The sequence below is a fragment of the Terrapene carolina genome, unplaced genomic scaffold, assembly GCF_002925995.2.
Source record: "Terrapene carolina triunguis isolate 2854851 unplaced genomic scaffold, T_m_triunguis-2.0 Scaffold33723, whole genome shotgun sequence".
NCBI lineage: Eukaryota > Metazoa > Chordata > Testudines > Emydidae > Terrapene > Terrapene triunguis.
Genome location: NW_020698074.1, coordinates 800179 through 823909, shown reverse-complemented (window position 1 = coordinate 823909; position 23731 = coordinate 800179). Strand labels below are relative to the sequence as shown.

The 23731-nt window shown below is 42.6% G+C and overlaps 1 protein-coding gene across 2 annotated transcripts in view; it reads right to left on the bottom strand.

Annotated features, from left to right (window-relative positions):
• LOC113409511 (programmed cell death 6-interacting protein) overlaps positions 1 to 23731 on the bottom strand; it is a 51082-nt gene that overhangs the window by 17439 nt on the left and 9912 nt on the right. The window contains exons 3-10 of one of the 2 annotated variants that reach the window (XM_026663516.1): positions 23380 to 23449; positions 20267 to 20394; positions 17085 to 17238; positions 14985 to 15085; positions 13867 to 13998; positions 9745 to 9967; positions 5343 to 5466; positions 3539 to 3716 (exon numbers count right to left, since the gene is read on the bottom strand). In XM_026663516.1, the coding sequence (XP_026519301.1) occupies positions 3539 to 3716; positions 5343 to 5466; positions 9745 to 9967; positions 13867 to 13998; positions 14985 to 15085; positions 17085 to 17238; positions 20267 to 20394; positions 23380 to 23449 (1110 nt within the window). The remainder of the gene's footprint in view (positions 1 to 3538; positions 3717 to 5342; positions 5467 to 9744; positions 9968 to 13866; positions 13999 to 14984; positions 15086 to 17084; positions 17239 to 20266; positions 20395 to 23379; positions 23450 to 23731) is intronic. The other variant, XM_026663517.2, reaches the window with a different exon arrangement.

Here is a 23731-nt window from a genome sequence, read left to right as displayed (position 1 = left end):
CTGTGCAAATATTGTTTTCTTCCATCAGAAGCGGGATTTCCTCCCCCCCACTACCAAAGGCATGGACAGTAGTTTGTTTAAACTTTGTTTGCTTGGTGCGTAAACAGTTCTGAGCCTCCCTTGGAGGCAGCGCATGTGAAGTTTTGCATGATTTATTACCAACGTGCCAGATGCTATTTGTCCCAATAATTGAAGACAATTTCTGGCCAATGTTTGAGGGCTAACTTGGACTATAGTGACTAAATTGGGTAGGGTTATGAACCTGAATGAAGGGAGCAATGCTTCAGCCATTACTGTATCAAGGTCAACTCCTATGAACTCCAGACTGTGTAGTAGAGTTAAGGTGGACTTTCGGATGTTTAATTGTAGTCTCGGTCTGAGAAATAGATATACTGCCCTCTGAATGGCAACTGAAGCTTTGTCGAAGGACCATCCTTTGAGCAAGCAATTGTCAAGGTATGGGAAAAAGAGTTCCTTGTTTGTGAAGATGAGCCACAACCACAGAAAGAACTTTGGAGAACACTTCGGGTGCAGACGAGAGACTGAATGGGAGCATCGTGTATTTAAAGTGCTCTTGACCCAGAGTGAAGTGTAGGAACCTTCTGTGGGAGGGGTGGATTGCTATATGGAAGTAAACGTCTTGAAGGTCAAGAGCTGAGAACCAGTCCCCCTCGGTCCAATGATGACACTGCTGCAAGAGTTACCATTTTGACCTCTGAATCTTTATAAATCTGTTGAGTAACCTTAGATCTAGAATAGTTCTCCAACTACCATTCTTTTTGGGAACCAGGAAGTACCTGGAGTAAAATCCCCTACCTCTCTGTTGGATGGGAATTGGTTCTTTGGCACCCACATTCAGTAGAGTTGAATTCCTGTTGCAAAAGGTGCTCATGAGAGGGCTCCCCTGAAGAGTGATGGGAAAGAAAGGAGGTGGGTGAATGGAGTATCCTGTTGAAATGATCTCCAACACCCACTTATCCATAGTGATATGTTCCCAGTTCTGACAGAAATGAGAAAGGCGGTCTCTCCAAAGCAAGGGAGACACAGATTGTTGCAGCAGATAAGAATGGGGATGGTAACTCAGTACCTCGCCTAACCCATCCAAATTGGTATTTCGAAGTTGTGGGTTGTGAGGTCGATGTTTGACAAAGTAGCTGGTCTCTTCTTCTGGATCACTGTCGTTTACACTGGGGTTTGTAATGTCTCTGGGAGGCAGGAAATTGGGTGGGATGAGACCTCTGTGCAGTCTGGGACTCATTGAAATTTTTTTTATGCAAGGGTGTAAATTCCCAAAGAGCACAAGGTGGCTCTAGAGTCAAAGTATGCAGGGATTCATTCATTTTTTCTGCAAACAACTTTAAACCATCAAAAGAAAGATCTTCAACTGCATGACTTTCCTTGAAAAACCCGAGAGCTGAAGCCAGAAGGCCCTCCTCATGACTACTGCTGTGGAGATAGAATGAGCGGCTCTACCCGTGGAGTCCAAAGAGGCATGCAGAGATGTTCTTGCGAGCACAATTGGCCTGCAGCGATGATCACCCGAATTACTCCATCTGCCTGTTGGAAGATGCTCAAAGGTATTCAACTTTTAATAGTTGGTATGGCTGTATTTCACCATGAGGGCTTGATAATTGACAACTCTAAGTTGTTAGGTAGCCTATGAGCATGACTGCTGGCCAAAAAAATCAAGATGCTTTAAATCTTTGTCACATGAAATCGATTTAACGTGGTGCTGTCTGCCTTGTTCATGCACAGCGTCAACCAGAAGGGAGTTGGGGGATGGATGCAAAAATAAAAATTCAGAGTGCTTGGAGGGGATGTAATATTTTGTGTCTGCCTCTTGCAGGTCCCCCCTCACTTGGTAGAGGTGGAGCAGTCAGAGATAGACGGAGACTCTGTCAGAACCAGGCAAATCTCCAGGGAACAAGAGATGGTCAGTACCGAGAACTCATCAGAAGAGATTCAGGCTTTTCTGTTACTGCTAAGTCCAAGGAAATGAAAACTGTTGCATATTGAAACAGTGGGTGGTACTGATGAGGCAAGGTGAGTAGAGGTAATGGTGGCATAAGGCACCTATGGTACCGAATGACCAGTAGGTGTCAGTTTGGTCTTTTGCAGAACCAAAGTGCTGGGTACTGAGGTCCTAGTAGACTCTGTCGGTACAGATTTAGAAGAGCTGGTCTTCGCTCTGCTGCTCTGACTTGATAGTACTGATCTTCAAGAGACAGAACCCTTAGTCCCTTAGGTTTGCTGATGGTCATGGTACTTGAGGAACCTGCAGACTCATGGGTACTGAGTTGGATATTGGTAGGTGCCGAAACAGGTGTTTGAATTGGATACCGTCTTTGAGGTAGATTCTCTACCATAGGACTGGAAGATTGCTTTCTAGGGTCTTTTTGAGAGGATTCTGGAGACTTCCTCTTTGATGATCAGGGGGAGTGCTGCATCGAGGTCAAAGCAGATGACCTGTTCTCAGACCGTTCTACAGGCAGGGCTGCTGGCTGGGGTCAGAAGCTGGTCGGCGCAAACCCTTCATCATAAGAAGACGTAGTTTAAAGTTCCCAGTTCTTTCTTGCCCTCAACTTTAATTTCAGGCAGAAATTACACTTTGTGGGGAAGTGCGACTCCATAAGGCAGCGGACACACTAGGAGTATCCATCATGGACCAGGATAGCCTCTTGGCACGAAAGGCAAAGTTTAAACCCGGGAAGACCCTCCCAGGATTTCAGTTCCCCTGAGGGGAAGAAACACAGAAAAATAGGGGGAGCGACAACGGTCCTTATGCTAAAAGTGTAAGTAAAAAAAAAATTTTAAGATTTTTTTTTTTTAAAAACTATAAGAATTACTATAGCTAAGTAACAAAGGAAACTAAGAGCTCACACTTTAAGAATCAGGAAAAATACAGTTGAGGTATACTCAACTTGGACTCTGAGGCTCTGTCTCAGGCTGAGGCAGCTGAGAAGGAATGAGGGTGGTTCGCCCACGCAGCTCTATATACCCTTGGTGCAGGGCACGAGGCGCCGGGGCACGCATGTGCGGGGTTGAACAGACACAACTACCTAAAATCTCTGATCTGAGGCACACTGGGTGCAAGAGCACCTAGAATGGAGCACTCAGAGATACTACTTGAAGTAGTAGTGACTATAATAGAATCATGTTCTTACTTTTACCAGTTTCCCTCCCCCCATAATCTCAAACGGAAAAAAAATCTGTCAAGACAATACCACATGTGACACAGGACAATTGTAGATAAAGTGTCTACCAACCTCCATGCATATCTTTGGACTTCACACTTAAAAGCTAAAACCTTCACACAATCAAGCACTTATGTCACTAAAGTGACAAAATTATTTTAGACAAATACAAGTTAATTTTTTTAAATATTAAACTGATAAGGATAGTAGATAATGTTTTCACCCCTCAGCTCACAGAGAGCCGAGAAGCAATTATAACAAGCATGCTTTACTATTTAAAGAAGCGGAGTTAGATTCCTAAAGTTGCACATTTTAAAGATTATTTCAGTTGTTTCTAAGCTTACTTCATCTAAGATCTCTCTGTTTCTCTGTAGCAGTTCTGGTAGATCTTTGATCAGCTGATCAATGGTCTGGATGCCTCCCTGTTCAATAACAGACTTAGACTTCTGCAGAATAGACTGAGGAACACTATCACCAGACACATCTTCAATGGCAGCAGGCAGGTTGAGAGAAGCCAATACTCTGAGGTCAATGTATTGCATTACAATTAGTACACCACAAAAATCACAGCATCAAAAGAATCATTTTGGTATCCAAATTAAACAGGCCATAAGAACAAGAGGAGAAAAAAAAAAAAAGGAAACAAACAGGAGCATAATGAAATCTTGGATAATTTAAAAACTGGAAAAGTTAAAAGATTATTCAAAGGACATACTTAACCAAAAAAGCAATAGTTTAAACATTTTTAAAAAGGTAACTTAACTTGTCTATCATTTTTCCTTTGTATTTTAGTGTTTATAAAGCATAGCAGTAGACTTGTAGACAATTTTAAGCAATATACGACAGTTTTGAACACAAACTATCTACTTTCATCCAGAACCCTGGCTTTATATTTAACTTGTATTTACTTTTTAAGTCAAATTCTTATTTCAATGCCTTGAAACAATATTCAACGGCTTAAAATATTCATTCATGCAGGGGAATAGTAGGGACTTTTCCTGAGCAAGCAACATCAGCCTCTACAGAACTTAAGTTTAATTTAAAAAATGAAATCTCTAGCTTCATGCTTTGTTCATGAGGAAAGCCTTTAAAACCATGAGTTAAATGTAAAACTGCTGTTTTCTTATGTCTGCAGAGAAGAAACTCTAATGGCCCTGATGCTTCTCATAGTTTTGCCAAACTACTGCAGAGTGCTAGCCAATCACTACTGTGATTCAGATGCCTGCAGGAAGTAGGGAGACTAAAAAGAATTAGGTCCATTTCACTTCAACTTTGCTCTGGAAAACAGAAGCAGACGCACACTGGAACTATTTAATGGGGAGGTTGACCAAACATTGATTTGGAAAAAGGGATAATGTATTGGAGACTCCCTCCTTGGAGCAACCAGAAAAAGTGGTTCTCTGGCTAAAGCAAAAATAACGTGTCCGTACTGCTATATCCCTCTTCAGCCAAGCCATATACCATAGGGCAGCCACCAGGAGTCTTTGAGGTGAGAGGGATGAGAAGAGAGAATGTTCCTCCTAACAACCACAGGTGGTGGGTGGGGGCTTCAGTTTATAAGACACCTACTAACTGAAGATAAATACAAAAATCAATGACGCTCACAAGCAGACTGTAAGGACAGCACTATGGCAGACAACTCAGTAACTTTCCATTTCCCAGAAGCTTAGGAGGGGAAGGAAATGGCTTCACATCTGGATGCTGCCCCTAAACAGTGTAGCCCTCAATCTTTTGTATCTATATGTGGCTAATGGGATTTTAGTCCTGACTATTAGGTATCTGGTAAAATTTCCAAACCCTATTGAGTGGCAACCTGGTTTACCTCCTACAACAGAAGAAGTCTAACTATTACAGTATTTACTGGCCCAGTCCTGTAAGACCCTTACTGAGAAGTGCTGAGCCAATGGAAATTAGAAGTGATTTATAACTTTGCATGACTGGGACTTTATTTTAAATTAGTATTCACATATTCTCCCCTCCATCACCCAATTTTTGTCTAAACCAGAGATTTAAAAAAATCTGAACAAAATATTTAAATAAATCTTCACTGAAGTGGATAAAAGTAAGGTTTTGATTATTCTGGACACACACAGACAATTAAAAAACGTGTTTTGAAAAAGATCAGAAGTCTGAATAACCAATACTCACCCATTTGCCAGATTGGTGGCTTCTCTCATCTGGGCTATTGATCTATTTACCAAGTCTGCCTTTCTCTGGTTGTAGAGACTCAGAGACTGCTGCACTGCCAGAGGAACCATCTTCTCAAACAGATCTGTGATTGAGGCAGTATAATTATTTTAATGCAACTATAAAGGTGACCAAAAAACATGGAGCTTCTTTATATCCCTTTGCTATATCCTTAGAGATTCGTCTAGACAATTACTGATAAAGAAATTTTACAAATCCAAGTTTCTAAACTGAGTGGGAAATACCACTGAGGAAAGTCAACATCTCCTTAGGCCTGGTACCAACATTCAAAACTTTCAACTTCAGATTTATCACAGAAGACTCATGGTAGAGGATACGTATAGGATTTTAACATATTGCATTAGGCAAGTTAAATCTGTCGGATAAGAGCTCTTCCACAAAACTCCTTCAGAGACCAGATTACTGTGCTTCATCCAAGCATTTTGAGATAGGACTAGTGCAGATTTGAATAACTAACTTGAAATTGCAGATTTACCCTTTGCAGGAGCCTGTCAGTAATCTTTCTGACACGAAAACCAATGGCTTAATGCACAATACAACCTTTTCTTAACTGTTGTTCTTAGCGATGTGTTGCTCATATCCATTCCATTCTAGGTGTGTGCGCCCACGTACGCAGTCGGAGATTTTTGCCTGAACAGTATCCATAGGGTCGGCTGTAGCGCCTTTGAGTGCCACGCTCATGCGTTGGTATATTAGGCACTGTCGATCCTACGCCCTCTTAGTTCCTTCTTTCCGGCAACTCCGACAGAGGGATAGGAGGGCAGGTAATGGAATGGACATGACCAACGAATCTTGAAGAACAGTTACAAAAAAGGTAGGTAACCATTTCTTCGAGTGCTTGCTCATTCCATTCTAGGAGACTCACAAGCAGTATCCTCAGAGGTGGGCTCAGAGTTCACAGTCTACCGGCTTGCAGTACTGCTCTACTGAAGCCAGAATCGTCCCGGGCCTGTTGGGTAAGTGCACAATGGGACGTGAAAGTGTGGATGGACGACCAGGTGGCCGCCCTACAGACATCCTGGATAGGCACTTGGGCTAGGAAAACTACTGATGAGGCTTGCGCCCTGGTTGAATGCGTAGTTACAATCGCCAGAGGTGGCATCTTTGCCTGATCGTAACAGCAGCGAATGCAGGCAGTGATCCAAGAAGAAATTCTTTGAGCGGACACTGGACAACTTTTCATCCTGTCAGCCACCGCAACGAACAATTGCGTCAACTTGTCTTTGTAGAAGACTGTAAAGGGCGGTTCCGAGGTAAGCGCCCTAATCTCTGAAACCCGGCGGGCGGATGTTATCGCAACAAGGAACGCGACTTTACAGGACAGGAGAGAAAGCAGGAAGCCAGAGGCTCAAAGGGGGGTCCCGTGAGCCGTAACAGCACTAAGATTCAGGTCTCATGGCAGAATGGGGTCCCTGATGTGAAGGTAGTGGGGGGTGGGAGGGAGAGTTGGCCACGAACTGCAGGGTGTAGCCTGAAGATATTATGTCAAGCACCCAACGGTCCGAGGTCAGCTGCGACCAGGCCAACTGGAAGGGGCGCAGGCGGTTGAGGAAAGAGCAGGGAGGTGGATCCTGGAAAGTGACAGGGGCGCCGTCCTTGGGCGCATCCTCAAAACGCCTACTTCTGGCTTCCTTGGCCTCTGGAAGAACCAGGCTAGGTTGAGGAACGGGAAGATGAAGGGTGACGCAGTTTAAATCCTTTGTCTCTGTCCTTCTTTCTGTAGGAGCTGGACTGGGGGACAACCCAGGGCCTCGACGGAGGTGGACAGAAAGGCTTTCTAGCCTGCTGAGGGGTGCGAAGGCCCAAGGAATGGAGGAGGGTACAGGAATCTTTAAGGTCATGGAGCTGTGCATCAGTCAGCTCCAAAAAGATCCCTGCTCCCTCAAACGGAAGGTCCTGAAGGGTAGTCTGCATCTCCTGGGACAGCCCAGAGGACTGTAACCAGGAGCTGCGCCTCAGGACCACCACCATGGAGACGACCATCCTGGCCGCCAAGTCCGTAGCGTCCGAGGCCATCTGGAGGGTGTCTGCACCATTAGACACCCGAAATTGCAGGCTATCCGTCAAATAAATTTTCCTGCCAAACAAGTCCAGCCTCTTGGCGTCTATTTTTCGGCGTGCTGCTTTGCCTAGCCCTTTCACTGACGGCGGACACGACCACAGATCCCGCTGGAGGGTGACAGGTACTCAAACCCCTTTGCGGAGACACAGTACTTCTCTTCTGCCTTCTTGGAGTAGGCGGAATGGAATAGGGGGTTTGCTACACAGACTTGGCAATTTTAAGGACCCCTGGTTGGACGGGCTGTGCAACCCGGGCCGGGGTAGAGGAAGGTATAACATTAAAGAGATTGTCTGACTCCTACGCTAGCTCCTTGACCTCCAAGTTCAGGTTTCAGCCACCCTTTTGAGCCTGGCCTGGTGCTCCTTGAAGTCGTCAGGGGAGCTGCTCGTTTGCAAGGGGCCTGCTACCACTTTGTCCAGAGACAACCAAGATAGTGTACAGCAGAGGGAGGGGCGGCTTCCCCTTTCTCGTCCGGGGACGGCTCCTTGGGCATTGGGGCCTGCTGTGTCGCCCCGTGTGGGATTTGGCACCCTGCTCCGACTCGGGTGCCAGCAGTGCCGGGGGCAGCTTGTCCGATCTGGCCTGGGAGGAACGGTGGGAGTATGGGACCGGCATAACAGGTACACTTCACAGGTTCCAGTACTGCCACTGAGCGGGCCATTGACCCTGCCTCCACACCACTGCCGCAGAAGCCATGCCAGTCTCGCGGGCCGGTGGCGATTTGCCTTTTATAGGCGAAGGGCTGAACTCCCCTTCAGGCTTGGACCGTTGCCTTTCCGGTGACCAAGGCGGAGCCATAGATACCCGAGTCTGCTGACTGACCCGTGTCAGAGACCAGTAAGGAGAGGGAAAGGACAGGTACCTACCTGAAGAGTGTACCAGGGAATCAGAGACCGGTGCTGCGACCAGGAATGATCCCGCACCGGGGCAGAATCAATGCCTGGGAGACCACCTAGGCGGTGGTGATCTGCGCCATGGCGAACTCTGGCGGGAGGCCCAACGGCACCATGGGTATAGGGATCGGCGTTGCGACTCATGTGTCCCGTGCCTTGTAGGTGGAGACCTTGGTGTCAGGCACCTGTCTCTTCTAATTGGGGACCGAGACTGCAGTGATGGGGACCGACGCCTGCAGTCCGGGGATTAGGTACGCTCTGCTGTTTTAGGGGCGGTCCCATAACCAGCTTGCCCATAGATGCTGGGGCCTTGGCCGGGTCTGTCGCTTGGCTTTGTGTCTGCGGTGCCAGTTGGCCTGCTTGGCCACCAGGCCCACTTTGGGCATAGATGACCCCACTAGGGGCCGGTACACCCTGCCGCTCCCAGGAGTCGGGTCCCTAGCTAGACTAGGGGGTCTGACCGCAGCGGTACACCCGAGCAGCTCTGGAGCGGGCACGTGGCCTGACAGAGGTCCTTTACCCGAGTCATCCTTTTTCTGCAGTGCCAGAGGGCCTGTTGACTTTGACCGCTTCTTCAGCGCTGGGAGGTGGAACGGTACCGGAAGCGTTTTGGTGCCGGTGGTGTGCTGCACGGAGCGCCGACATACCGGGTGTGGAGTCCAATTGAGAGGTCTCTGAGATGGGACGAAGCACAGCCTCCATGAGGGGGGCCCTCAAGCTGATACCTCGCTCCTTCTGAGTTCAAGGACAAAAGTTTTTGCAGACCCTGCACTTATCCTTTCAGTGGGATTCCCACAAACACTTTAAACAGCTCTCATGGGGGTCACTAATGGACATCGACCAGCTGCACGATCAACATGGCTTAACGAAGAACGAGGCATGCCCCGCTCCGAAGTGAAGTCCCAGCCGGGACTCTAACTCCTAAAAACAACTACTCTAAGGTCTAACTAAGTACCTATCAACTAACAACAAAGGAGACAGAACAATGGCCTATAAGAACCCCTAACGTTCTAGTGATGCAAGACAAGGCGCTCTGACCAACCGTCACGGGCGGTAAGAAAGAACTGGTAGGGCATAGAGTCGGCAGCGCCTAATATACCAATGCACGAACGTAGCACTCAAGAGGGCGCTACAGCCGACCCTATGGATACCGTTAAGGCAAAAATCTCCGACGACTGTGCACGTGGGCGTGGGCGCGCGCACACACCTAGAATGGAATCAACATGAGCAAGCACTTGAAGAAGAATACACTATTGGAAATTGAACATTAACTTTAATATTGTACATCTAAATCACAGAGCTACGGTTGAGCTTTGGAGCCCATATTAATCTCATATACAGGTAAGATACATTTCACCTCTAAATCTGCTCTGAATATTTTGCTTACCAGTGAACTTCTGGCTGATAGGGACAACAACTGAGGTAGATTTCACAAGACTGGCTTTGCCAATGGGATCTAGATCTTTCAAGTCAGGAACCCGGTCATGATAAATGAAGTCATTGTCCTTCTTGGCAGCTGTAAGGGCGCGGTTGATTTTGTCAGACAAATCTTTTACATTTACGTATTCATCATAACGAGATGCCACTGTTTTTACCAAGTCTGATGCATGCTAAAAATCAAAATACACACAATTACAATTCAAATAGTCTCTCCACCCAATCCTCTTCCCAGCAGTATTCCATCTCTAACACAAACAATATATAGTAAAACAGCTGATCATCTTAGTTAGCCAACTACGGTTATTGCAAAGGCATAAGATTCAGCATTAGCTGCTCTCTGCCTACTAAGGGAATGTCCCCGTCTAAGGATTTTGAGAAGAATTAGCAAAATTACTTCTTGCAATACACTCACTGACTTTATATACAGTTCTGTCATTAATGGGATCAAGAGTCCTCTGCAGTTCATACTAAGGCCTTGTCTACACTACCACTTTACAGCGCTGCAACTTTCTCACTCAAGAGTGTGTTTGAGTGCTGCACCTTGTGGAGGTGGGTTTTTTTAGCTCTCTCCCAGCGCTGGTGCCGCAATACACAGCCACAACGGCAGCGCTTTAATGTTGCTAGTGAAGACATACCCTAAGTAATCTCACCAATAGTCTCCAAAATCCACAGAATTCAGTTATAATTTGGGGTAAAATTATTTCACAAGACCACTCAAAAAAGCTAACACTATCTCAGGTCCAAGGACTAGGACTGACTTGATTGTTCCTAGTTCAAGGAGCCTTGTGGCAGATGCTACAATATGTAGTTTCCTTTGTGTCGCCTTCCCATGTGCTCCTAAAGGTTCACGGGAGACACCGTGTACTTCCACCCCGTTCTCCAGTTCTTGCCTGTTTCTCGAACAATGTGCAAAAAAGAAAGGTTAAGAAACAGCTGCACACCTAGAGTTGGAATTCTACAGCCATCTCCCTGCTACCACTGTCTATTAAGCCCCAACTCAGACTCTGAAAAGTTGAGAATAAGGAACCCGGAACCCTCCTCCTCCACCCTGACCTGCCATCTACACCCAGGGAAAACACCCTTCACTCCCATTACTAACCAAAGGATACCTATTTCCCCTCCTTCCACCCCACCAACACCAGCCACAGGAGACCCATTCTCCCACCTTAACCTGCCTCTAGTAGCACAGACCTCCCATTTCAAAAACCAAAGAAAATCATTTCCCTATTTGAACAACCAAATATCCCACAGCCAGAGGCCAGAGAGCTGTCCAACCAAACAAGATTATTTATAAAACCCTTTCTACTTATGTCTAACATACTTATAACATTAATCAACCATTTAACAAGTATTTTACCTTAAGGGCACTTTTACAGTTTATAAAATAAACCATTTATAAATGGGAAGTGTGTTTCTTAAGCCATGCCCTGTGATTTTTAAACTGAAATATTTGAAGCGGGCCCAAAACAGTGGGTGGGTGTTATATATTTAATCTAAATTAATACATGCTAAAGGCATTAACATAACTTAGTCACTATCCAACTTTGAACAGTTTTAAACAAGGTTTGAGATTTGGCATACAGAGACCTCAATCTGTTTAGTACCATTGCAAATCATCATTAAACATCCTTTTGAACCTTTTATTAAAACAATGATTTTCAACCTGCGACCCGAGGACTGCTGGGGGTCCGTTGATTATGTTTAAGGAGTCCATGAAAGGGGACTATGAAAATAAAGTTTCAGATCCCAAAAAAAGGCATTCAATTTTTCTGATCAATCAACAGTTTGTGTATACTCCCATCTATGGGTCAAAACCCAGAAGTATGGTTATCATAGAAGCCAACAGTTTAGCACCCTCTCTCATGCTGTATCACATGCCATGCTGAACACATGAAACATTTATAGTTGAATTCTGTTCAGTCAGTTTTCAGTCTAGGACTTCTATGGTGGTGGTCCAAAGACCATAGGCTGAATTTCCAAAGTGGTCCATATCTCCATTCATTCAAACTTTTTTAGGGGTCCACAAATGGGGAAAAAAAAGGTTGAAAGCCACTGTATTAAAAGATACAGAAAAACGAATTAAAGAATTTGAAGCGTAAAGTATTAAGTAAGGCTTCCACTTTAACTACATCACTTGTTCCCTTTAGCTGGAGAGAGATTTTAGAAGGAAAAACCCCTTGTGCAAAAGTCTTTTAGATGGCATTAAAGATGGTAATAACTGTCCTTTTAGGGAAGAGAGAATAAGTTATTTGAGATGGACTAGAGTTGTGATTGTTAAAGTCCAATCCCATTTCCTAAAAGACAAAAACTAAATGGGAAAAGAAAAGAATAGCAAAGATAGAAAATGCAGGCTGTGTCTCTGGTCTTGACTCTCACTTGCAACCTCACTGCTGGAAAAACAGGTACAGCACACAGTATTATCAGCCACTCAAAAACTTGGCAAGCTTGTACAGCATCAGGCTGTTTAGGGCACTGCTTTTAGCTGCCTTTCTGGTCACAGGCTTACAGCAGTGAGGAAGGCTGCTAAGGTTGGCTAAATCTCTGCTCTAGTTTTAAGGAATAACAACTGTTAAATGGTCACCACCTTATTAATAAGGAGAACAGACTGACAGTATTTTACCCTCCTCCAACTATTTGCTAATTGCTCATGATCCAGCATAAAAAGAGAGTGAAGATACCATGTTTCCCTCAAATTTAGTAGTTCTACACTTAAACAAAAAAACTAAATATCTGCAAATACTACAAGAAGGCATCTCCCATAGCTAGAATCTAACAAACATGGACATAAAATTATATTTAATCCACAAAGTAACAAAGACCGCCAGGTGTTGTTTTTTCCTTATAGCTTATAAAGTTATGTTCTATGTCATTTATTACTGTGTGTGTAAATATACTAACTACATCATAGTTTCTTCCATTTCCCATGAATGTAGAAAGGAACCTTTCAAGCCCTGTCAAATATCAGATAAAGTATGCACAGCCATAACAGTCACAATAAGTGTCATGTGACACATTTAATCTCTCATCCCACCAATGTGTATATCACAATGTGGTTCCCCCGCCTCCCCACCAATAGAGCAAATAGAAGTTCATGGATAATGTAGACCTTAAAAAAAAAAAAAAAAACCCCTCAGATTAACATTCCACTCTTAGCATCTTAAACACATGGGTATACTGAGGAACACAGTCACAGAGCCAAATTCTTCTCTCTACCACACTTCAAAGACCAGTGGACCTTATGGTTTGAAAAAGCCTTTCTTGTGACACTGACTGTATGTCACAACAGATAACTCCCAGCCATGGAAGTAGATGCAGTGGCTAGAGAAAACATTTAAAAAAAAATCAATTTGCATATTAAAAACAAGATAGTGGGTTTATATCAGTAGAGCCAATATTTCAGTAAGTCCCAGATTGCATCATCCATCCTATAAAATTTGTTTCTTGTTAGCTTATACTAATAAATTTGACAATAATTGCAATTTTGGCAGAGGCAGGACCTTCAATTGCGAAGACATGGGTGTCTAAGCATTTGTAATGCTACGAACCAGTCGGTTCAAAAAAGAACTAAGTGAGTTCATGGAGGATAGGTTCATTAATGGCTATTAGCCAGGATGCAAAACCATGCTCTAATGTTCCTAGCCTCTGTTCGCTAGAAGCTGGGAATGGGCGACAGGGGATGGATCACTTGATTCCTGTTCTGTTCATTCCCTCTGAAGCACCTGGCATTGGCCACTGTAGGAAGATAGGATACTGGGCTAGATGGATCCTTGGTCTGACCAGTATGGGCTCTCTTATGTTTTATATGTTCCTGTGGTGTCATACTTCCAAAGATCTGACTGAAACATATACTTCAGAATCCAGACATTTCTCACCATTCCAGTATGGAAGTCCCAAGAACTTTTCAAGAAGTATACAATGAGTGTATGGGGGGAGGGAGGGTATTTTATTTTTTTAGGAAACTTGTCAATCTTAACGATCTGAGTTTTGCAACTAAAAGTATATAAGATTTGTCATAGGTAGAAATTAAAAAGGTCTTCCTACATTTCTTAAGAGTTCTGCCCCAACCCACCTGTAGTCTCCCGATTTCTTCACCAAATTTCTTCTGCTGCTTTGCCAGGATAGACTGGTGATACTCTGCATTGGCCTGCATAATGCAGTGCTTCGCAGCCAGAACAGGAAACACCTCCTGGAAATAAAAATACTGACCAGGGGAAAGTCCAACCACATAAACCACCACAGACAACATGGGATGCAGGAAGAAAAAAGGAAGAAGAAAAGGAAATTAGAATCACCCAATTAATGGTTTAGATAGGTTAAAACATTAGAAGTAAATGTTAGAGATATGTGACTGCATGGATTGAATTCAGTCAAAATAAAAATATTGCTCTGGTAAAATTATTTCAATTGTTTTATGTTGATTTGGGGATTGCATTTCATTTAATTAAAGCCATGAAGTCGCAACATTTACTTTACAAAGATTAGAAATTCAAACATGCATTAGAAAGAATAGTAGAGAGGACATCAAAGATCCCAAAGACAAAGTACTTTCAAAAAGTATGAAATAATATTTAGCCCTCTTCATTAATCAAGTCATCATACTTTAGAGGCTGATGTGATAGTTCTACATCTACTTTTTCCCCACATGACCGTTAATAAGGATAATAAAACCATTATCCAGCAGAAACTACTGCAATAAGTTTTCATTTACAGTGAACCAAGATTTAAATAATTATCAGTAGACCTACAATAATAATAGCTCTATGGTCACACCAACAAAATAAAATATATATAAACCCCATTAGAAAGCGTTAGTTTGAAAAACAAATTTAGTAAGGAGTTAAATAAGCCATCCCTAAATATACTGTCACAAGTTAACACAAAGTAACAGTTTTAAAAAAACAGTATTTTGTGTATTTCAAAATAGTATTATTTTAATACTAAAGTGATTAGCTTTCAAAGAAAACTGAAGTGTGCTTCTGACAGCTGACAATACTTGAACTGGTAGGTTTTTTCTGGATTCTTACAGTTACTCAAGAATTCCCAGGTTTTTTTTCTTCCCCACCATTGCTAAAAAAGTGTGATCATAAAAATGCTTGAGAAACCATCTTAGAGATAATTTATAGAATGTAACACTCAACTAGAGTTATGTTAGTGTATTTTGTATTTTTTTTTATTAGCATTACTAACCTTGGGTAAAGTGTCCTTATATTGACATTGTTTGAAAGCATCACCATAATAATCTGCAGCTTGATTAGCCAGTTTAGCTATGATAGCATCTTTCATTTTATCTGGAATTAAAAATAACAAAAACAAAAAACATTAATACAAATGTTTTCATGAAAAGAAAGGTTACTCACTTGTAACGAGCTCAGGAGGGACTCTGCACATTCACACACAAGATGTGGTGGCAGTGCAGCTCTGACAATACAATGCTTTATAGCAGTGTCCACTGGGGACAGAAGGGGCACTGCTATGAATACGATTAGGTAGACATGCTCTGGACCAAGTTTTCAAGTTCAGAATATTCAAGTAAGTTTAAAATCTCAATTGAAAGTTGCTATATTGCTAGTTTAAATTCCATTTAGTGCTGTGTTGGAACAAAATGCCACACAGAGGTCTTCTAATGAGATTATTTAGCTAGAATGTCTATTTGAATCAATGTTGTATGCAGTGCAGTTATAGCTTTATCAGTCCCAGAATATTAGAGAGACAAGGTGGGTGAGGAAATATCTTTTACTGGACCAACTTGTCTCTCTCACCAACAGAAGAGGGTCCAATAAAAAGCTGCTACCTCACCCACCTTGTCTCTCTGCTTGAGCCAAAGCACATAATAGAAAGAATGATTGCTTAAATTATAATGATGCATCTGGGATACTTTTCAGACAGTTCTTTGTCAATATCTCCTTTATGTAGGAGGCTGCCAACAAACACTAACTACCATGAAAGACAACATCTTTTCTGTACAGAGGTCGGAAAGGAATCCATGCCTGTAAACCAGATTTCTCAGGAAGAAGGAAAGTGTCAACAAGACCTACAAATCCTAATGTGACTTGTTGCTGCCTGTGATTAGGAGGAAGATTTTACGTGAACACTTTGGTACAAAAGTGGGCCAGGAATATAGGCGGGCCAAATTTTACTGAGAAATATTAAATTGCACAAAAATATGCATATTTTCACAGGCTGTATTTGGCAAAAAGACCATTCTGCAACAGCATTTTATTTCAACTTTTACTTTTGAAATGCATTTTGCTTTGAAATTTAGCACACCAAAAAAAGATTTAACACCTGATGATGTCCCAAAACTAAAAAGATTTTTTTTTTTGTTTCCAAAATGTTTTGTTTGACTCAAAACTTGTTTTTTGTTTCAGCAAGAGGAAAGCCAAAAAAATCAGTTTTGGTTCAAACCAATTATTCTCTTTCGCCCATGTTCACCTTTAGTGAAGAATGTACTGGTAAGTTTTGGGGTGTATTCTACACAATGCATCCCAAGATAGTGGTCCCCCTATGTAATACTGTCAGCAGTCATGAATATAGCAAGACTGAGAGGCATCCCTACTTATTTTTGGGAAGCTTCATTCTGGTCACCCTGCTTCTCACTGCAAGGAGGTGCTGCAGACGTAACATGAACAGGGTCTGCTCTAGCAACATACTTTAACACTGTAAATTCTTCATTTAGACATTCCTGACCGAGGTTATAAAAACGTAGTGTGCAGTTTACTAGCTGATACTTAAATTATTTTCAATCTCTCATAAGATGTTATTAATTGTTTTCCTTCAACTCTGCCTCTATGCAATATCCAATATAAAAAAAAAAAAGCTAGTCCAATGCCATGAATCTACAGGAATGACATTGAAGCACTTTATCAAGGAAAATTAAATTGAAAAACAGAATTCAAGTCATCCAGTAGTCTAGTAAATAGCACTCTGTGCCACATGCAAGACCTGGGATAGATTTCCTACATGAACATGGTCACTTTTCAGGCAGCATGCTCAGTCCTGGTAAGACTCAGGAAGAGAAAGACAGGATGATGAAATCAACTTCTCAAAATCAAGTCACAACCTGACAACTGATATTCACTATGACAAGAAGAGTTAAGGAGAAATGTTAAGTTTTCACACAATCAGTACTTCCATTACGGTGAAAAGAACAGTTGAGGGATGAATGAGGCAGTTCTGAAAGGCCCGCATGATACTAAACTTCATTTCTCAAATTAATAAGTCAAAATCAAAACATTTGTGGAAGTTGTGAAGAACACTTAAGTACATTTGTAAAATGTAAAGTTATACCTCTTGTTGCTTTTAAGAAAAACACCTCTTGAGCTTGAGCCAACATAATAAGACTAAGGGTTCCAACTGTATCTGGAGAGATGTCCACTGTAGGCTCTCGATTCAACGCAGACAAGACTGTGTCTTTAATGTGTTGGAAGGCACCACTAGCGAACTGAACCAAAGCAAAAATGAATAAATTATTCTTCCTGTATTTTAAACAAACTTTTGCTTATAGAAAAGCTACAGCATAAACAGATGTCTGAGAAACAAACTTACTTTTATAGTTAACAGCAATGCAGAGACCAGAAAGGACAAAATCTAGAATATGGGCTTTGTAACTCTTGAGATCCCACCTGTTCTAAGACAGCAGCTGAACAAGCTGACTGAGAAGCTATTAACCAAAGCTATAAAGAAGAAAAGTATATAAATTTGGAAGATACCTTCAGTTGAGTGCATTGTATGTCTACATTATAAACTTAAATCGATCTACGTTAGGTCGACTTACAGTCACCGCTGTAATTATTGCCGTGGTTCATGTCCATACCGCCCTTCTTCTGTCGATGGTGTGCATCCCCACCAGGAATGCTTCCACCGACTTAAGAGGGGCAGTGTGGGGGGCTGAGAGACAGGGCTCTCAGCTCCGTGGGCATCTCCTCACTGGCAGCCCAGCTCCTTGCCGGGAACAGAGCAGATGCAACAGGCTTCTCGGCTCCTTGCTAGAAATGGCAGCTGACTGGACACTGGGCGCTGATATCCCTGCCAGGAGCCCAGGTACACTTCTCATCCGGAACACAGGTGCTCCCAGCAGGGACCAGGGAGCCAAGAGCCTGGGCAGCAGCCGTGAAATTGTCAAGAATGACAGCCAATAGATGTAAGTAATGCAATGTCTAAATGGACACTGCATCACCTTAACTACACAGACATAAGCCCTAAGACAAGGGCTATTAAACTTCCAAGTGCAGGTTATAAGGTAAAAATTTGTCGTGGTATTGTATTCCATAGTTATGGGCATTCTGTGGACATTAATAACTTCCTCTGAAGCACCTAGTCATGATCAAATACGATACTGGTGTAAAAGGACTATTGGTCTGTTCTGACACTGCAACGTCAACACTTCTAAATGAAACTACTGACATGGAATTAAAGTGGCCTTACAGCAATGCTAAAGATATATGAAATAAGCAGTAAAAAGGAAGGGCCCTCATGGTTGTGCACAATTGAGTTTGCATTACAGCAGCATGGCATAATAAACCATGATTGAAAAATACCTAGAGGGGTACCACCAGAAAGGAAATGAGGTGATACAATAAGAGACACATGCATATAAATACTGAAGAGGCAGGGAAAGGAGCATGGAAATTAATGGATTAGTTCTGTTAGAAGTATCAACAACAGTCTGGGGAGAAGAGTTGCAAAATACAAATAAAGTTAAAACTGGGTAACCTAAACAGACTTTTCTGAATCTATTGTCTCTTAAAATGATTCTATGAATAAGGCAGTTTAAGACCAAGACAATGTATGCTATCCATAATCATGGTAAGAGACAAATTGAAGTTGCTGTAGTTTTTGTTGTTGTTGTTGCTGAGGTGATTCAATTGTCAGGTTAACTATTTACGAACTACTGAACATGTATATATCAATTTCAGTACAAGTACAGGTTGACAAAACAATGTCTATACCTTTTGTCTAATGTGTACATAATCCACAATACATGCACATCTAGAGAAAGTTTTTACCTTTTACATGAATCTCAGAGAAGCTACCTATGCTTTCCGCATTATGATAAAGATCTGAGAGGTACAAAATTTAGAAATACAGTTTAAGTGATATTACACAATTTTTTCCTGTATTGACGATACAGCTATGGAAGATAGGAGTACTGAGTAGTTAACGTTAGAGAAGGCACATCTCATTCTAGAGGAGGCAGTGTGGAATTCCAGATATTGGGGTTCTATCCCCAAATTTGCCAGGGACCTGCTGAGTGACTTTGGACAAATCATGTCTTCATCTCTGTGCATCTCTTCCTTCTACCATCCTTAGATCTGTTTTATCTTCTTAGAGAACAAGCTCTTTGGAGTAGGAACGGTCTGTTGTGTTTGCACAAATGGGGCCCTGATATCTGGTGAGACCTTAGCAATGGTACTACAAATAAACTTCAAAATCATAGTTGCACTCCTTTGAAATACTGATGACCGTACTGTTATCACTCCATACTTACCAAAAAGGGGCTGTTCGACCTAAGAATACTGCATAACTGAAGAAACAAGTTATGAAAAATCTAAATGTTTTTCACAGCTATTATACTTTTTGGGATTTTTTTTTTTTTTTAAATGGGCAGTAAATAAGATGTTGGAGAACATGAAACTACATTTTTCATAGCCCTTGCTTCCCACAGATATGATTTTTATGCTCAATTTTCTATCATAATTAACCACCTACAGTTCCTTACTGTGTTACAAAACATTCCAAAGCTGACCCTAGCTGGAAGCAACACTGTATTTTTGCTGAAGATATCCTTCAATATCCCAAACTTCCTTGTTTGACCCAAAACCAGGCAAAGAGTCCAATAAGGAATTCTCTTACCACAGCCAGCAAACTCAGTATTTTGAAAGAACATTTGAGATGGCCCATATATTTTCATAACAGTAAAAGCAAGTCCTCAAAAATACTACAACAGATTAAAAGTTTGGGATGTGGTGGGGAATTAAACATTGTTGCAATGCCCAGATTTCTTTGGACTCCTAATTTTGGAGAGGGGAGATGTGACGAACTCAACTTAAAGATTTTGAAGAACTTATTACCAAGGACATAGCCAATACAGTTCAAAGGCTTCAGCAAACACAAAGCCAGTTTGCCATCTATTTAGGATCCTCAAGGAACTTGCAAACATACATAGTATTATATCATACTTTACTGATATTTACTTTTTTTTAAAAAAAAAAGACCAGCTGCTCAGCAGACCACTTAACCAAAGGCAGGGACTGGGGGTGGGGAAGAGTCATGTTTACAGGTTAAAACAGAAGATGTTTATTTGGGGTGTTCTGAGTTTGGCCAATTAGAGTTCTGGTGTTCAGTCAGAGGTCAACAGTTTCAAGTTTTTCAGTAATGGGAGGTTAAGATATATTTTTCTCTTAACTGGAAATTTTTAATTTTAAGAATTAATAGTTTCAATGTTTGTCAGTACAGAGAGACTTCCACACCTGATAATGTTTAGCAGCAGTTTTCAATCCTTCATCATTATCCAGATTCTGCTCTGATGCAATCTGACTAGCTAATGCACCACAGTTGAACAAAACGCAGGTCTTCTCATATCCCAAACTTGCCAGAGCTGAAACCAAAAAAGCCAGAGTGAGCATTCTGTGAGGAAAATAAGCTTCAGCATTTTGCCCTCCTAAAGACAAGAAGGCCAGGACTTACAGGAAAGTAAGTATCTTCTGAATTTGGAGACCACCAGTAGTTTCAAACAAGAAGCTAAGGAAGCAACTGTATGGAACTTTTAACACCCAAATCACTCTGATCCTGCATGTTAAAGAGAACTACAAAGAAAGAAGAATCCTTGTTTATCTAGAGAAGGCTGAATCTTACATGTAGCACAGCATTTCCCAAACTTTTAAAAGATAAGCCCCACATTAGGAAAATAAGTCACAAATCTTCAGTTCCAGCATGTATTATTGTTGAAGTCCTGCTCAAAGTGAGCAGTCGCTTAAGAGTAGATTGTGTAACTGTGCATGATACTTCCTCTTTGATGGCTTTAAACAATCAGTGAAATAGTCAATTATTAACATTTAAACTATCACCACTGACATTTAAGTTAGCATCTACTGAAATGAATGGTGGATTTCAGACCTGAGAGCTATTGTTTCACGATCTCTGCAAATTCTGGCAGATCTCTCTGCATTAGTTATGCTAGATTCACATTGTCAAGATTCTCTCTGCATCCATAACAGCTAGAGACTTAGGGTATGTCTGCACTGCAGCTGAGAGGTCTGATTCTCAGCCGACAGACAGACTTACTAGTGCTAGCTTTGCTTGAGCTAGAATGATAAAAATGGCAGTGTGGACACTGCAGCACAGGCAGGGCCGGCTCCAGGCACCAGCTTGCCAAGCAGGTGCTTGGGGCGGCCACTCCGGAGAGGGGCGGCAGGTCCAGCTATTCGGCAGCAATTCGGCGGACGGTCCCTCACTCCCGCTCGGAGCGAAGGACCTTCCGCCAAATTGCCGCCGCAGATCACGATCACGGCTTTTTTTTTTTTTTTGGGGGGGGGGGGGGGGGGCGACTGCCAAAACCCTGGAGCCAGCCCTGAGCACAGGCAGAGGCTTGGGCTGGCCACCTGATCTCAGACCCAGAGGGTTGGTGGGTTTGTACTTGGGCAGCTAGCTTGAGATGCTGCCTGTGCTGCAATATCTACGCTGCCTTTTTTTAGTGCATTAGCTTGAACAAAACTAGCATGAGGGACACCATGTGCCAGGCGTTCCTAATCGCCAACTGTCAGTGGCTGGGACTGGATGATAGGACAGATCACTCCAAATTGCCTTGTTCTATTCATTTCCTCTGAAATATCTGGCACTGGCCACTGTCAGAGGCAAGATGCTGGACTGGATGGACCATTGGTCTGACTCAGTATGGCCACTCTCATGAGTCTGTCATCGGAGTTGGGTATTGCACCTCCCAGCTGCAGGGTACACACATCCTTATTTAAATTAAGCCTTCATTCTGGAGAACTGAGAGGCCTGTCCAACCCCCAGCAGTTCTTCACAGCCCGAGAGGATGTACCTAACCCACACATTGGGAAACACTTGGCTCTGAATATCAAGCAGCCAAGCCCATTAATAGCCTTGGAGAAGTTATTAGTCATATGCAGCTGCCATCACGTGAGATAGGGTAAACTCACTGCTGCTGGAAGTGCTTTCTCCCACCCACTTGCACTGCACCCTTCTCTGCTCTGAACAAGACTTTCCCTTCCCCACACAGTAGAGCATTTTGTAGGAAACAAACTGGGGCAGGAGGGAGGAGAGAAAGGAAAGGGGAGCGAGGTCCAAAGTGATAAGGTTAGAACAAAGCAGCTGCAGGAGGGAGTAAACTGTTCCTTTCTTCCCCTCCCTTCAAGTAGTGACCCAGGGATTTTAATGTTTCCTCTCCATGAACTGGTGAAGTATGGCCTACCAGGACACCCCTCAACAGTGAGCAGTACTGTAATAAATGCATCTGTAGGGCTTCAGTAAGAAATCAAAAGTAACGTACTAGGGAAAGCAAGGAAGTCAGTCTTATTTATCCAGCTGAACACCGTGATTGCACATATTGCCAAGTGGAATGGGGGAAATTTTTGTATTTTATTAAAAACTGTGTGACTTGGTTTCCCCACTCACTTTTGTATTATGACCTTCTAGGACTGAGGGGTTTAAATTCTTCTCTAGGACAGGGGAATAAGAGATGGGTGTTGGTCATGTGCATACGTCTGGATTGGTAAGCATGGACCCCCAAGAACTGTCAACACATTGAATTACCTCGAAGAAAAAGTGGAGGACCAACCACCAGACAACTTTCAATATTACTTCCCTTGGCCAGCAGAGCATAGGAAAACAGCATGAGTAGAGCTTGAAACAAAGAACTCATGTGTCAGAAGCTGTAGTAAGTATTCTGCTGCCCACTGCAGACACACAATCCTGGATAGTGGGGGCCAGAGAGGAAGGTAGTGCTGCCAACATGGTAACATGTACAAGCTCGGCTTTTTCATTCCAAAAAAAAGGACCCCAAAAAATACTGTATTCCAATCGACTAATAAAAGCTGCCTTGTTTTGAAAAGGCTGTCCTGCGTCGCTACAAACACGCGCTGATTGCATAGCTCCAAAGGGATAAAATCTCCAAGAGGAGGAGTTCTAGTGCCTGGACTCACTGAAACAGCCTGAGGCCTGGTCCACACTACCCCCCCACTTCGGACTAAGGTACACAAATTCAGCTACGTTAATAACGTAGCTGAATTCGAAGTACCTTAGTCCGAACTTACCGCGGGTCCAGACGCGGCAGGAAGGCTCCCCCGTCGATGCCGCGTACTCCTCTCGCCGAGCTGGAGTACCGGCGTCGACGGCGAGCACTTCCGGGATCGATCCGGGATCGATTTACCGCGTCTAAACCAGAAGCAATAAATCGATCCCAGAACATCGATTGCCTGCCGTCGGACCCTCCGGTAAGTGTAGACGTACCCACAGTGAGAAACGGTGATGTTGAAAACCAGGCCACCATCAAAATACAAATATTTTCAAAATTCGTTATTAGAAGAATTACTTGCATTTTATTTTCATTAGAATTACATACCAAGTTTGACAGATCCTCCAAAAAGCGACCCTTTATCAAAGGCATCTTTCCATGTAAAGGTCACACAGATCTGAAAAAAGGGAAGGAGAATGCGCTGCATTTCATTTTAGAAAGATTTTAAAAAGACATCCAGTACACAGTTTTATCTGTTTTATTCTAATTAAAGCATTATAATGCTTAGCAATGTGTAAGTAATGTTACAAAAATCCTATGAACCTTAAGACAGTCTTAAGTTTCACATATAAATTTTCCTACTCAACTTTCTATCTAAGCTTACACAAAATGTCTTCAATAAGAAAGGTTCACAGTTTCTCACAACAGGTCTTTAATGCTCACATTTTGGAAGCAGAAT